The sequence below is a fragment of the Homalodisca vitripennis genome, chromosome 2 (assembly GCF_021130785.1).
Source record: "Homalodisca vitripennis isolate AUS2020 chromosome 2, UT_GWSS_2.1, whole genome shotgun sequence".
Classification (NCBI taxonomy): Eukaryota; Metazoa; Arthropoda; class Insecta; order Hemiptera; family Cicadellidae; genus Homalodisca; species Homalodisca vitripennis.
This window is the reverse complement of record NC_060208.1, coordinates 12916011-12930011: the sequence shown is the minus strand read 5'-3', so window position 1 is coordinate 12930011 and position 14001 is coordinate 12916011. Positions and strand designations below refer to the sequence as shown.

The 14001-nt window shown below is 34.0% G+C and overlaps 1 protein-coding gene across 1 annotated transcript in view; it reads right to left on the bottom strand.

Moving 5' to 3' along the window:
- Positions 1-14001, bottom strand: part of LOC124355540 — a 45083-nt gene that overhangs the window by 9045 nt on the left and 22037 nt on the right. The window contains exons 2-5 of the mRNA XM_046806704.1: positions 10572-10673; positions 10402-10407; positions 8617-8811; positions 3175-3262 (exon numbers count right to left, since the gene is read on the bottom strand). Of these exons, the coding sequence (XP_046662660.1) occupies positions 3175-3262; positions 8617-8811; positions 10402-10407; positions 10572-10673 (391 nt within the window). The remainder of the gene's footprint in view (positions 1-3174; positions 3263-8616; positions 8812-10401; positions 10408-10571; positions 10674-14001) is intronic.

The window sequence follows — 14001 nt, the reverse complement described above, 5'->3', positions numbered from 1 at the left end:
GTCTTCCAGTCAATATGAGCAAGATTACGGGACAAGAGTGCAGAGTCTATAATCGTCTGTGAAGCTGTATTTGTCATAACCGATGGTGCTGTAACGGGAAAAAGTAATGGTAAGACCAGTGCTATAGTGATCAGTAATCTCAGTCTGTAACACAGCTGCCTGTACGTTGTTCATGTCGTTATATCGTATAATAAAGTGATCCAGGCATGACTTTCTAGTTTTTGTTACCCTTGTTGGTTTATCTATACAATGAATGAGACCAGCACCTACTATACAGTTCAAGTATCTGTCAGTATAAGGGGAGTTTGTTTCAAGCAAGTCAAAGTTGAAATCTCCAGCTAAGATAAATTATTTCGTCCTTATTCAAACTGTCAAGATAATGTTCTAAAGAATCCAAAAAAAGTTGAATGTCGCAGTCAAAAGTACGGTAGAGAGCCACGAGACAAAAAGTTTTATGACAAAAATTAAAGTAGAGTTTTATGCCGTACGTGTCACCTATAGAAATCTGTGATGCAGTAACTGACAATCGGTTATTGTAGTACACAACTACACCATCAGCCTTGTTACGCTGCTTATCAGTAAGTACAAAAGTCAAACCCGTCAATGGTCCACCCTCCTTTACCCCCCCTCAACCAAACACTCTGTCAATATTATTATATCTATCGAAGGAAGATCATTTAAATAAATCAAAAGTTCGTCAAAGTTTTTTGAAATACTTCTGATATTGCAATGGAATATTTAAGTTTATCAACAGAATTACTACTAAAAAAAAATCTTTGTATTCAAAATATGATTCCAGTTCTAAACAATTCGTTGTGGAAAAACAAAGAGTTGTCATCATTCTCACCCATTTATGCCGTTCAAGCCCAATCACCCGCCCGGCCGGTCTAAATAATTGAAAGTAATAGAAGTATACTTTATAAATGCGTATACGTAACCTGACATACACAGAGGTTTAATTAGCACTTAAATATTGCATATAATATATATACAAACATACAAATATACAAACATGCACAAAAGCTAGGGACGTTTTACCTCTGTTACAATACTTTTATCACACTAAAGACGGAACAGCAAGTCTATTTACTACTCAAAATTGGCAGCCCATTGACTTTGATGAATTTTATATATTTTAATTATAAATTTTATTCATTAAAGTTATTACATGAGTATGACCACAACGTTGACACAAACCGCTTTGTATGAGTATACTGAAGGAAGCAATAATCTTTTACAACTCGATTTTGTATATAAATACATATATAGCCTACATATTTATTTATTTTATTCTTGTTAAACAAGTAAACACGTTTGAAGACATTAAAAATAATTTGAGTGTGCGATTTCTCAGTCTGTGAACCGATTTGTGAAGATAGTGATGATGAATCGATAACTGCAACAATAAACGTTGTTAAAAATTAAAAAAATGTTTTAATCTGTCAATAATGTCTAATACTAATTCTTATCTCAAAATAAAATGTTAAAACTAATGCTTTCATTCCTTGGAAATTAATTTTATTTAGTAATGAAAAAATACCAACCATACATGGATTGAACAGATAGTGACATTACATGTTACATAAAATTAGTAACATTACATACATGAACAAGATAGTGGTGTCATTAAACAGTAGAACAATATAAAAATATACATTAGTATAACAAACCAATAAACTCCAATCATGTACATTAGAAAGGATAAAATAAGCCTATATGTGGACATTATAGATGTATAAGCCTCTATAATAGCGGATTGTGCAACTCAAAATGTTTATTCACAGAGTAACACCCTTCGGACCGTAAGTAACACTTTAAAAATATGTTAGTGTTTAAAGTTTTCAGTGTCTAATCGCTTGATTTCCATCACATTTGAAGAATACAGCCTGGATTGTTATAGAAATGGAATTTAATAATGATTTAATTGGTTAGTTAGCCAATATCATTCAATAAAATGTTTCAAAAATCGACTTTGTAAACATTGGCATTTGGGAAAATATGTTACGAATATCACACAATGCATTCCAAAAAAATGTTTTTAAAACAGTTAGGCATTTAAAACAAATTTTAGTTCTAGACAGTTTAGAATATGGTGAGCGTTAGTTTTTATTTTTCAAAAAGGAATTGTTATATATCAAATATTAGGCGTAAACCAGTAAAAGTTCGTTTTATTATCTGTAGTTTATTAGTTGTAGTTATTTTAAGATATTTTGTTCTTTTAGTGCTTTTACTGATAAGAATAAGGTATTTGGATAGAAGCCGTATAAAGAAAACCGTAAAATAGCAGTAAAACTAGTTTATTTGTAACTATTTGTAAATGAACCTGTCACGATTGCTTGAAAAGTAGCTCAATAAAACTTTTCAGCACTTTGTATTTAATTTTAAGTGTGAGGCAGGTTTTCTTTCTTTGTCAGTAACAAAATCTTTATTTCTTATGTTTTACATAATAAATAAACATACGTATTGTTTATTTAATTTGCATGGATGTAACTCACCATCTTAGAGAGCATATTAAATTCATTAGTGCGAGTTTTGCTTCTAGCAATTGCAAAAATGACGGTTGCGGCATTTTACACGTATTTCTACGTGTTTACACGTATTTCTACGTGTTTACACGTATTTCTACGTGTTTACACGTATTTCTACGTGTTTACACGTATTGCCACGTGTACACACGTATTGACATGTTTTTACACGTATTGCCACGGGTTTACACGTATTGTAACGTGTTCACACGAATTGCCACGTGTTTACACGTATTGCCACGTGTTTACACGTATTGCCACGTCTTTACACGTATTGCCACGTGTTTACACGTATTGCCACGTGTTTACGCGTATTTCGACGTGTTCACACGTATTAATTTATTATTAATGTCTGATTATTTTCCTTTTATGACTATTCAAGGATAATGTTATACTATTTATGATTCAGAAATCTGATCTAAAATGCCATTGTTCTGCAGGTGAGGAGAGAGTGAGCGAGGCATCTTAAAATCTTAAAGTATCTTACTGTTCTTAGAAAACAATTCTCTATTGTCTAATCTGTGCTTTAGAAAACATAAACTCTGTATTAATGTTTGTGGCTGTCAACTTGAAACAGTTTGTTAATTGAAGCTGATTAAATTACTTTTATGAGGATACTGGTACATCATTTATGTTTCAGAATTGTTACCCAAAATGTCGTTTTTTCTGCTGGTGTTGAGAGAGTAGGCGAGACGTGCTGAAGCTTCGGTCACACACATTACAGGTCAGGGCCTCATCTATAACAGTCATAACAAATCTTCGTCACGTTTACTCTAATAAACTGTAAAATACTCTATTATATGAAACTATTTTCTATCAACTCTAACTAATAGCGAATATATGTTTTAACACTTAACAATTTTCATAGACAGAGCCACAATTAGTAGACTAGTTAAATTTATATGGAGAGCTAACGATTTATGGGAATAATAATCAATAAACTATATTTTTATTTGCGGATCATATAAAATATCTATTTAGTAGATTTAAAAGAATTATATTGTTTTTGAATGTATTGTATTTTAACTCAAATTAGAGGGGGAAATGATATTGAAAATCTAAAAAATACAGTCTTTTAAAAAGGACTATGAGGTTTGGATGTAAAAATTTCACCTCTGGCTGAAAAAAATCACAGTAACTGAAGATTTTACCTTTGTCTCCATGTAATACTTTTCAGGACAATGGTGAATGGAAAGGGGTGGCTTACTGAGGTACATTCAGTAACACTTGTGACTATAATGTTACCGATCAATAGAAATGTCTACTTGTTCCGCTGTTTCAAACTGTGAATTGCAGACCCCGTTCAAGAACTATGTGTTGCTGTCACTCTGAAAATGTTGTGACTGGCTGTGGGAAATTTCATTTCTCCCTCGAATCAGTTTGTTTTATCATAACCAATCTTAGGGATGTAAAATAAACTATAAAGTCATGCGTGAGTAATTGTCCTTTGTTATTCACTTTTGTAAGTTTTCAGGTCTATATTATATACGTAACGTAATGGGTACATATATGTAAATGTTTTAAAGCAGTTTTGCTATAATGTTGGTCAGGATTAATATAGTACATCCTTCAATCAATGAGGCAAGGGATTAGGATAAGGTCCTTATGTCTATACATTTTCTAAAACCTCTAACCATTGAGTTAAGTTAGAAGTTTTAGTGATGTTTTATACAATATACGAGAGCAAGTTGTATGTTAATAGTATTTTTTCCCATTTCTCACCTTTATTTACAAAAACATAACAGAATACACCCCTATCAAGTTGAATAAAGTTTATAACATACAATAAGAATATTAGATTTACGGTATTTTTGATTATAATTACGTATCCTATTTATGCAACCAAGAAATCTCTGATGGCTAGAAACAACGCAAGTAATCATCACACTAAAAATCTATAAAACATGGTAAAACAGAGCTAATAATTATATAAAATATTAACAAAACATTGTATGGTATATACAACTACTATTTTTTAATTTATAGTAATTCATTAGCATTATTTCTGATCTTTTTCTACTTTTGACGTGACAACGTCTTAAATTAGGTTGCGGCTCGGAGTCACTCATGAAAAAGTGTAACGCCCGGTAACGTTACGATGCCCGTCCAGTGGGTCCGCCGCACGGGATCCGCACGGGATAAAGCAGATAACTGTGGGTCCGCCGCACGGGATAAAGCAGATAACTATGTTTATTCGTGAAAATGTGGAGTGCTTAGATTCGTCATTTACAACAACTACAACAATAAAGGTAAATAATTGTACACTGATATTTCATTATCGTAAACTATGATTGATTGATTAATTGTTAGATTGACACAAAAGTTGAGAAACTGAGTTTATAGGTTATGTCATACTATTGACAAATGTTGATAGTGTTAAGTAAATTATTAGTTTAAATCACTCTGCAATCAATCGTAATTCAGTCGATTGAGAAGAAACAGCGCGTATTGCTAGTAAAACATTTAAAATAACAAATTATAACCTCTAACCTGTCATAACAGTGCGACCAAACAAACGAACTAAACCGACCAATCACCACGCGCGGAGTTTGTGTTTAGCAAGAATTTCAAATTCCAATTTTAGTAAATGTTTTATTCAACTTTACCATTTACAATAACAAATTTTAATTACGAGTTTCAAATTATGTACAATGTTTTAGTGAACAAAATATATTTCTATAGTTAAAATTTGTGCAATTCTTCATTCAATTCCTTGTTCCTATTGTGCAATTTAATAATATTCATATCAATAAATATTCTACCGAGAAAAAGACGTTGTCACGTAAAATCTTCGCCCGTAAAACCGACTTTACAGGCAACCATAATTTTTTTTTTAATGAGGGAAATACTTGCTTTCTGTAAATTAATAAGCAATTACCTATTTCAAACCTTAATATTTCAGTTCAAGTTTCAGGACTTTTTATTACTTTTCTAAATAATAAACGTTGCTTTATCAACATTGGATTTTTAATGTAACTTATTGCCTGATAATAACAATTTCCAAGAATTTATTGATAACGGTAAATGCTTATAAGAGGTCCATTACAGAAACTAAATTTACGAAGGCAAAGGCTTTTCAAAAGACGTTAGAAAAATGCTGTCTGAAATATGAACAGCTATTAATACCTAATATAGTATTTTTTGCACATCTAATATAAAATAAAATATATGTAGGTCTGTAATGAATCATATAATTCATCTCTGACCAACAGGATTCATTAAATCCAATGTTTTACATTCTTACTTAGAGTTAAAATTTATATAGTTCAGAATACAAGATTCAACATGAAAAACAATTTTTAATAAATCAGTAACTGTAATGTTTTCTACTATGCAATCAACACGTTTATAGATTACTCAAAAATGAATTGAGAAACAAGAAAACAAAACAACAATATTGTTTATGTAAAAGGTGTAACGTGTAAAATGTTCTCGAAAATACGTTTTTATTCACTTTATTTTTTCTAGAGATATGGCGTATTGTTGTCCGGATTTTTAGTTTACGAGTATAAACCGTATAAAGTCTAATGTTTTTAAAATAAGAAGCATAAATATACCAAAATGTATTTAATATTCATGGTAACTGGATGTCTTTTCACTAGATACTCTGTAAACAATCCAGGTTTCATGAAAGTGGTGGAAAGTGGTAGTCCGGATCTGTTATGTACACCCAGCACGGATCCAGTAATGTTAATATAATAAGTCTTGCTGCAACAAGAACTTGTATACAGCCATTAAATAAGTCATCTCCTGGATGGAGAAACATGAAAATCTATGTAATACGGAATACAATCTCTATCTGACCTCACATTGTTACAATGATCTGAACTGTTACAAACATATTGGTTGTGGTCAATGCAATTCACGCGAGTAGAAAGCTTTCTTTTCACAAAGTGCTGTATTTGTTGGAGAGGAAAGTGTACTATTTTCAAGCGCAGGAAGACAAGTTGTGTTAAACATTTACTAAGTGTTCCTCTAGTACGACAAAATATATAAGACGTATTTCTGAGTACGTACACCTAGAGGTTTGATAACTAGTAAGATTTTGTTGAACTATATCATGTTTTTTTAGTCTACCACGTTTGTTTAATCTGCCATATTTGTGTAACATAATGGTATCTCAGCTCATATTATTTTGCTTATATTTCAAACATTCGACTTTGTACATATAAATCATATTTTTCTGACAAATGTTCTCTCTAAGACTGTTCTTGGACATTATTGGTAAACTTTTAGAGTTTACGCAACAAAATAAATCACATAACATTCTTTTGAAAGAGTAACTTGAAATTTTATAGCCTTTACAATCTTATAAAGATAAATTTAGTTTTTTTTAAACGGCTAACATTCTTAAATACATATCTCAAATTTAATAGGATTTCATAAATAATTTTACACGAATAGAAATATCAAAACTTTAATTGAATTCATTAAATTTTAAATTCTTTATCTAAAGTTTGGTGATTTAAGAATATTTGTGAGTGGAACAATATTTATTCGGATATTTGTTGCACTGCAGTAATGAACATTTTAGTACAACGACGATAAGTGTTTTTGTTACCATTCACTTTACCTAGAACTGTAACACAACGTTTCGGGATCTGCAATCTGATCTCTTCCTCAGGTTAATAACTAATGGGTAACAGAAATTACCGAAGAGCATTCTCAAATACAATCACCAGTTGACAAAATTTCTAAGTTAGTCTATCGGTATGCTAAATACGATAATCTAAATCAGTTTGATACGTAAATAGAAATTGACTTCGTATTTATATATATATATATATATATATATATATATATATATATATATATATATATATATATATATATATATATAATATGAATAATTGTCTCTGCCTACTCCAGGTAATATATTAGATTTTATATTTCGAACAGGCCTTGTAATAATGTATTATTTAATTATTTACTTCGCGTTTACGGCATCAAACCAGACCTCAATTTGCGTCAAAAATTAGTTAAAATATAAAAACATTTTTAGTGAAATTGTTAAATATATATATAGTCCGTTAGATGGTCTAAAAACTATTCATTGCTAACTAAATAAATCGGTTTTGCATTTCTTACACAAATTTTATTGAAGCCATGTCATACAAAAACAATTTGGACTAGGCCTAATTATGAACACAGATATTAAATGGGGTGATCAAGTAAATGCACCTTATAACAGGGTATTTGACAGAACTCATTGTTTAAAACTATTTGCTCTGTACTCGCCCCTCAAAGTAATATTGGTTAAGACTCTTGTGTTTCCTCATTTACATATAGTGACAAACGACATAACTGTTGAGCTGTTGGACAGGCTTCAGCGTGTCTAAAACTACTGTACAAGATTTATTTTCAATCTTTCACGTTCTGAGTGCGTTTCTCTTTATTTCCAACAATTATCTTTCCTGAAGCTTGTACACCTTTGGTAGTTACATATCCACACTTTTTTACACTCGATCATCAAGTTAAAGTCTCCTAGTTACCTGTCCGATAATTTTAGTTTCATATCTGATATCAGTGGACGACCCTTAAGTCGGTGAGCTTCTCTACTCGCTATTCCTATCCACCTTTCATCAGTTTTTAATAGGTTATTCAATGTTCAAGCTTGATGTTTATGGAACTCACTCCCTGACAATATCAGAAATATCAAGAGCCGTGCTAACTTCAGGGTGATGGTCGAGTACTGGTTGTGGGTCAAATAGGGGAGAAGGTTTGTGGTACCTGTGAGGTGCGTGTGGGCGAGTGGAACGAATGGTTGATCGAATGAGGTTTTAAATTAATAGTACAAGGATTTAAAATTTAATAAGATAATTTTATTTAAATTAATATTTTAATTTGTTGAATCAATGTTATTCCAGTACGTACAGGTTAGTTTATTACGATTTTTACATCTTTCTAGTATATTTTGAAAAGAATGTAACACGTACTTTATGAATGTTTCATATTATCTTGAGGTTAAGTGGAAAGACGGCTAAACAGCCCCAACTCCACCTCAAAAATAAAAGAATATTTTATTTCAATTCGAACTTGATCCAAACTACGTATATGTAAATCAATAAAAATTAGTCTAGAAAAAGATTACCACAGTCGGTGTCATCAGAAAACTCGTCGTCCTCCAGCTCAAAGTCAGAGGCACTACTGGACTCGGAGGTCTCCCCGGTCTCCGAGGTCAAAGGTGTAGTCATATTGGTCTGGTTCAGGTTGGCATTATTGGTGTCGGCTGCAGTGCTGTCGTCCCCCGCAGCCAGTTTGTTGTAGCCTGTCTTCTTACTTCCTCCTGAAACACAATTCTGGTTTGTAATTCTAAGGTGTAGTCATATTGGTCTGGTTTTGGTTAGCATTATTGGTGTCAGCCGCAGTGCTGTCGTCCCCCGCAGCCAGTTTGTTGTAGCCTGTCTTCTTACTTCCTCCTGAAACACAATTCTGGTTTGTAATTCTAAGGTGTAGTCATATTGGTCTGGTTTAGGTTAGCATTATTGGTGTCAGCCGCAGTGCTGTCGTCCCCCGCAGCCAGTTTGTTGTAGCCTGTCTTCTTACTTCCTCCTGAAACACAATTCTGGTTTGTAATTCTAAGGTGTAGTCATATTGGTCTGGTTCAGGTTAGCATTATTGGTGTCAGCCGCAGTGCTGTCGTCCCCCGCAGCCAGTTTGTTGTAGCCTGTCTTCTTACTTCCTCCTGAAACACAATTCTGGTTTGTAATTCTAAGGTGTAGTCATATTGGTCTGGTTCAGGTTAGCATTATTGGTGTCGGCTGCAGTGCTGTCGTCCCCCACAGCCAGTTTGTTGTAGCCTGTCTTCTTACTTCCTCCTGAAACACAATTCTGGTTTGTAATTCTAAGGTGTAGTCATATTGGTCTGGTTCAGGTTAGCATTATTGGTGTCAGCCGCAGTGCTGTCGTCCCCCGCAGCCAGTTTGTTGTAGCCTGTCTTCTTACTTCCTCCTGAAACACAATTCTGGTTTGTAATTCTAAGGTGTAGTCATATTGGTCTGGTTCAGGTTAGCATTATTGGTGTCAGCCGCAGTGCTGTCGTCCCCCGCAGCCAGTTTGTTGTAGCCTGTCTTCTTACTTCCTCCTGAAACACAATTCTGGTTTGTAATTCTAAGGTGTAGTCATATTGGTCTGGTTCAGGTTAGCATTATTGGTGTCGGCTGCAGTGCTGTCGTCCCCCGCAGCCAGTTTGTTGTAGCCTGTCTTCTTACTTCCTCCTGAAACACAATTCTGGTTTGTAATTCTAAGGTGTAGTCATATTGGTCTGGTTTTGGTTAGCATTATTGGTGTCAGCCGCAGTGCTGTCGTCCCCCGCAGCCAGTTTGTTGTAGCCTGTCTTCTTACTTCCTCCTGAAACACAATTCTGGTTTGTAATTCTAAGGTGTAGTCATATTGGTCTGGTTTAGGTTAGCATTATTGGTGTCAGCCGCAGTGCTGTCGTCCCCCGCAGCCAGTTTGTTGTAGCCTGTCTTCTTACTTCCTCCTGAAACACAATTCTGGTTTGTAATTCTAAGGTGTAGTCATATTGGTCTGGTTCAGGTTAGCATTATTGGTGTCAGCCGCAGTGCTGTCGTCCCCCGCAGCCAGTTTGTTGTAGCCTGTCTTCTTACTTCCTCCTGAAACACAATTCTGGTTTGTAATTCTAAGGTGTAGTCATATTGGTCTGGTTCAGGTTAGCATTATTGGTGTCGGCTGCAGTGCTGTCGTCCCCCACAGCCAGTTTGTTGTAGCCTGTCTTCTTACTTCCTCCTGAAACACAATTCTGGTTTGTAATTCTAAGGTGTAGTCATATTGGTCTGGTTCAGGTTAGCATTATTGGTGTCAGCCGCAGTGCTGTCGTCCCCCGCAGCCAGTTTGTTGTAGCCTGTCTTCTTACTTCCTCCTGAAACACAATTCTGGTTTGTAATTCTAAGGTGTAGTCATATTGGTCTGGTTCAGGTTAGCATTATTGGTGTCGGCTGCAGTGCTGTCGTCCCCCACAGCCAGTTTGTTGTAGCCTGTCTTCTTACTTCCTCCTGAAACACAATTCTGGTTTGTAATTCTAAGGTGTAGTCATATTGGTCTGGTTCAGGTTAGCATTATTGGTGTCAGCCGCAGTGCTGTCGTCCCCCGCAGCCAGTTTGTTGTAGCCTGTCTTCTTACTTCCTCCTGAAACACTATTCTGGTCTATAGTTTAAAGGTTTGCCATCGGACTAGGACTATACTTCTTTTCTAGATGAAGGTCTGTTAGACCTTAGTTTTCTAAGAGAGGTTAGGCAATGCTATCGTCTATTTTACTATAAATAAAATTCCTGTACATGACTATTGTCTGTGTTATGGTTCAAACAGCAACAATAGTAAAACAGTGAAATATTTTGTGCTTGCTGTGCAGATCCAGAACAGAATTTAATCGAAACATATACTTAGAAACTTCCTTTAATCTTTTGTTACTGGAATATTTAGTTTTCAATATCATTTAACTGTCATACATATCAATTTATTATCTAAGGATGACAGTTTTTCAAAAATGTTATGTTATTTCTTATGTTGAAGTTATTTTCTGTCTTGCTTTTAAGAAAGTGTCCCTCACTATCCGTGGAAAATATTACAAAATAAATATAAGTATTATTGTTTTGGAAATGCAATTACACGTTTGTTTTATAGTTTTATAAGCTATAGCCTATTTTTACCTGCCCTGGCGTTTTGTGTGCCTCATGTGTACACTGAAACCTGAAACCATCATATACACAATCTGGAGTCCACGTTCATCAGAAGAGATCCCAATAAATTCGTGGGCGAAGAAGCTCAAGAAGAAACTTTTGCATAATATTTATATCAGATACTACTATACTAAAAAATCAAGTGTAATCCATGTGAAGGAATGTTCTCATTATCTATCAGATGCATAATTGAGTGCACTACGATATTTTAGACATAATTCCTAAGTACGGCTGACTAACCAAGTTTTGTACACATGACATAGGTACGATAGGAAGAGTTGATTAAATGCGATAGTTGAGTTTAACTACTTTTCACCTTCCAGATTCCAGAACTCAATTTTGAGAACTTCAGATTCCAGACGCTGCACTAAGCGGAAGATGAAAAGTAGAAGTCAACATTCGAATTGTATCAACGTTCCCCATCGCTCATCAATTATGGTTTACATAGAAAAAAGCAGCAAACACTGATGAATGACTGTGCTAATTATTTCTCAGAAACCCTTGTCTATAAAGTATTGCCAAAACCTCACAAAGTTGTAAACTAAGGCGGATATAAATTTTGTCTCGAATATCCTTTGTTGGGTAGAAATTATGATATCGTCCCATCGACAGACGTAAACATATTTATATCCTTTTTATATTAAAAAAGAGATGAGATTGATGCATACGAGTACTATTTTTATAACATAGTTAAATGTAAAAGTCATGAAAGTTTCGTACAAACTATGTTATATTTCGGTCCAACTATCAAAGGGTAAGTTGAGAGGGTGAATATTGTCAGTCCAGTAAGGTATTGTGCAAGTATATTTCCATAACTGTAACCGCATCACGGAGACTAAGCTTCAGCTGAAGTTCCGTTTATGACTGCTGCTTCTGGTTAGCAATAGTTCGACTCAAAATAATATAATAATAAATATTGATCCGTTCGATAAATTCATCGTATTATCCTATTGCTATATCTTTACGGTCCTACAATATGAGGAAGTTATCGTAAGTGATTCTAAATGTTTTATGTTCACAAATAACAAGTATTACACACACACATATATATATAATAATATATATTTATGCATATATAATATATATATATATATATATATATATATACATAATTAAAAGTACATGTAATAAAATCTCAAACACATTACATACATTTTACGACAATTTATGTGTTAGAACTCATTTTGAACTATCATTCTATTTGGGGTGATTTCCAGTGGTCAATACTTGTTTTCTCTATTCTTTTAACTTCTAACACCTTTGCTTTAAAGAGCAGTTAGTATGAACTTTGCATCTCTATGAATAAAAAAAGTACTTGTTCTAACTTAAATTGCGAGCAATCATCCATAAAAAAATAAAATTTCATATGGCTCCATCATATTAGATCTTAAATGCTTTCGCTAAAAAAACCTACGTCCTTCGATTGTGAGAATTGAATATTTCACTGAGAGCTACTGGTCTCAGAAGCTACAAAAATCCCATCTTATAATCTAAAGTTAATTACTTTACTAAATTTTACAATAAAAAGGGTTGTTATAAATTTCATCTTAGTTTTCTTTTGACAGAATTAGCTTCCTTGTCATGTGCATGTATGCATTTTTTCATGATCGGGAAACAAGGAAAAATTGACTATGAAATAAAAATTCTAAGACCAGAGTTAAAATAATAATGATAATACAATTCAAATTTAACAAAAAAAAGCTGCTAACACTTACACCTGAATTTTGGTAACATGTATAAAAAGTGTAGTGTTATGCAAATAGCAAAGACAAAGTATATATTTTACTTATAGGACATGGTACGACAGAGAAAAATAACACCATGTAATGTATTGGACACTGTCATTCCCACCTTAATAAACGAATGTGTGACTGTATGTACATCAGATATTAGGAACTATGCCTCCTTGATATTGTGATATGACATTTAGGGATTAGCTTTATCCTACATAATACCCAGATGTGTAGCCAGAGGGGTGGATAGAGAGTGGTAGGATTAGCTTCATCCTACATAATACCCAGATGTGTAGCCAGAGGGGTGGATAGAGAATGGTAGGATTAGCTTCATCCTACATAATACCAGAATATATAGCCAAAAGTAGGGGTGGAGAGAGAATGGTAGGATTAGCTTCATCGCTACATAATACCGAGATGTGTAGCCAAAAGAGGGGTGGAGAGAGAATGGTAGGATTAGCTTCATCCTACATAATACCGAGATGTGTAGCCAGAGGGGTGGATAGAGAATGGTAGGATTAGCTTCATCCTACATAATACCAGAATATATAGCCAAAAGTAGGGGTGGAGAGAGAATGGTAGGATTAGCTTCATCCTACATAATACCAGAATATATAGCCAAAAGTAGGGGTGGAGAGAGAATGGAGAGTTTAGTTTTATCATACAGAATATGTAATCTGATGTGTAGGAGAGCGATCTTTGTAAGGCAAAGTATTACATTTTTGCCCATTGATGTCGCTGCCTACTGTGTTGAATGTGTCTGTGAGCTGGCGACTATTTCGGTTGTGTTGGACAGTATAAAACTTCTGGTGGTCGGAGTCTATAGACCCCTCTCAAAATATAGAGAAGTTTTTTACGAAAATATCTATCGTTGCCTTTCACCCATCATGAAGGATTGTGATAATACTATTGTCCTCGGTGATTTCAATATTGATCTGTTAGTTTCTTCTAACGACTCTGAAACCCTTATAAATTGTAAGTTTTCCTTTGGACTACGTCAGACTATTCACTCGTATACCCAAGAGTTTAAGGAGTCTCGAACCT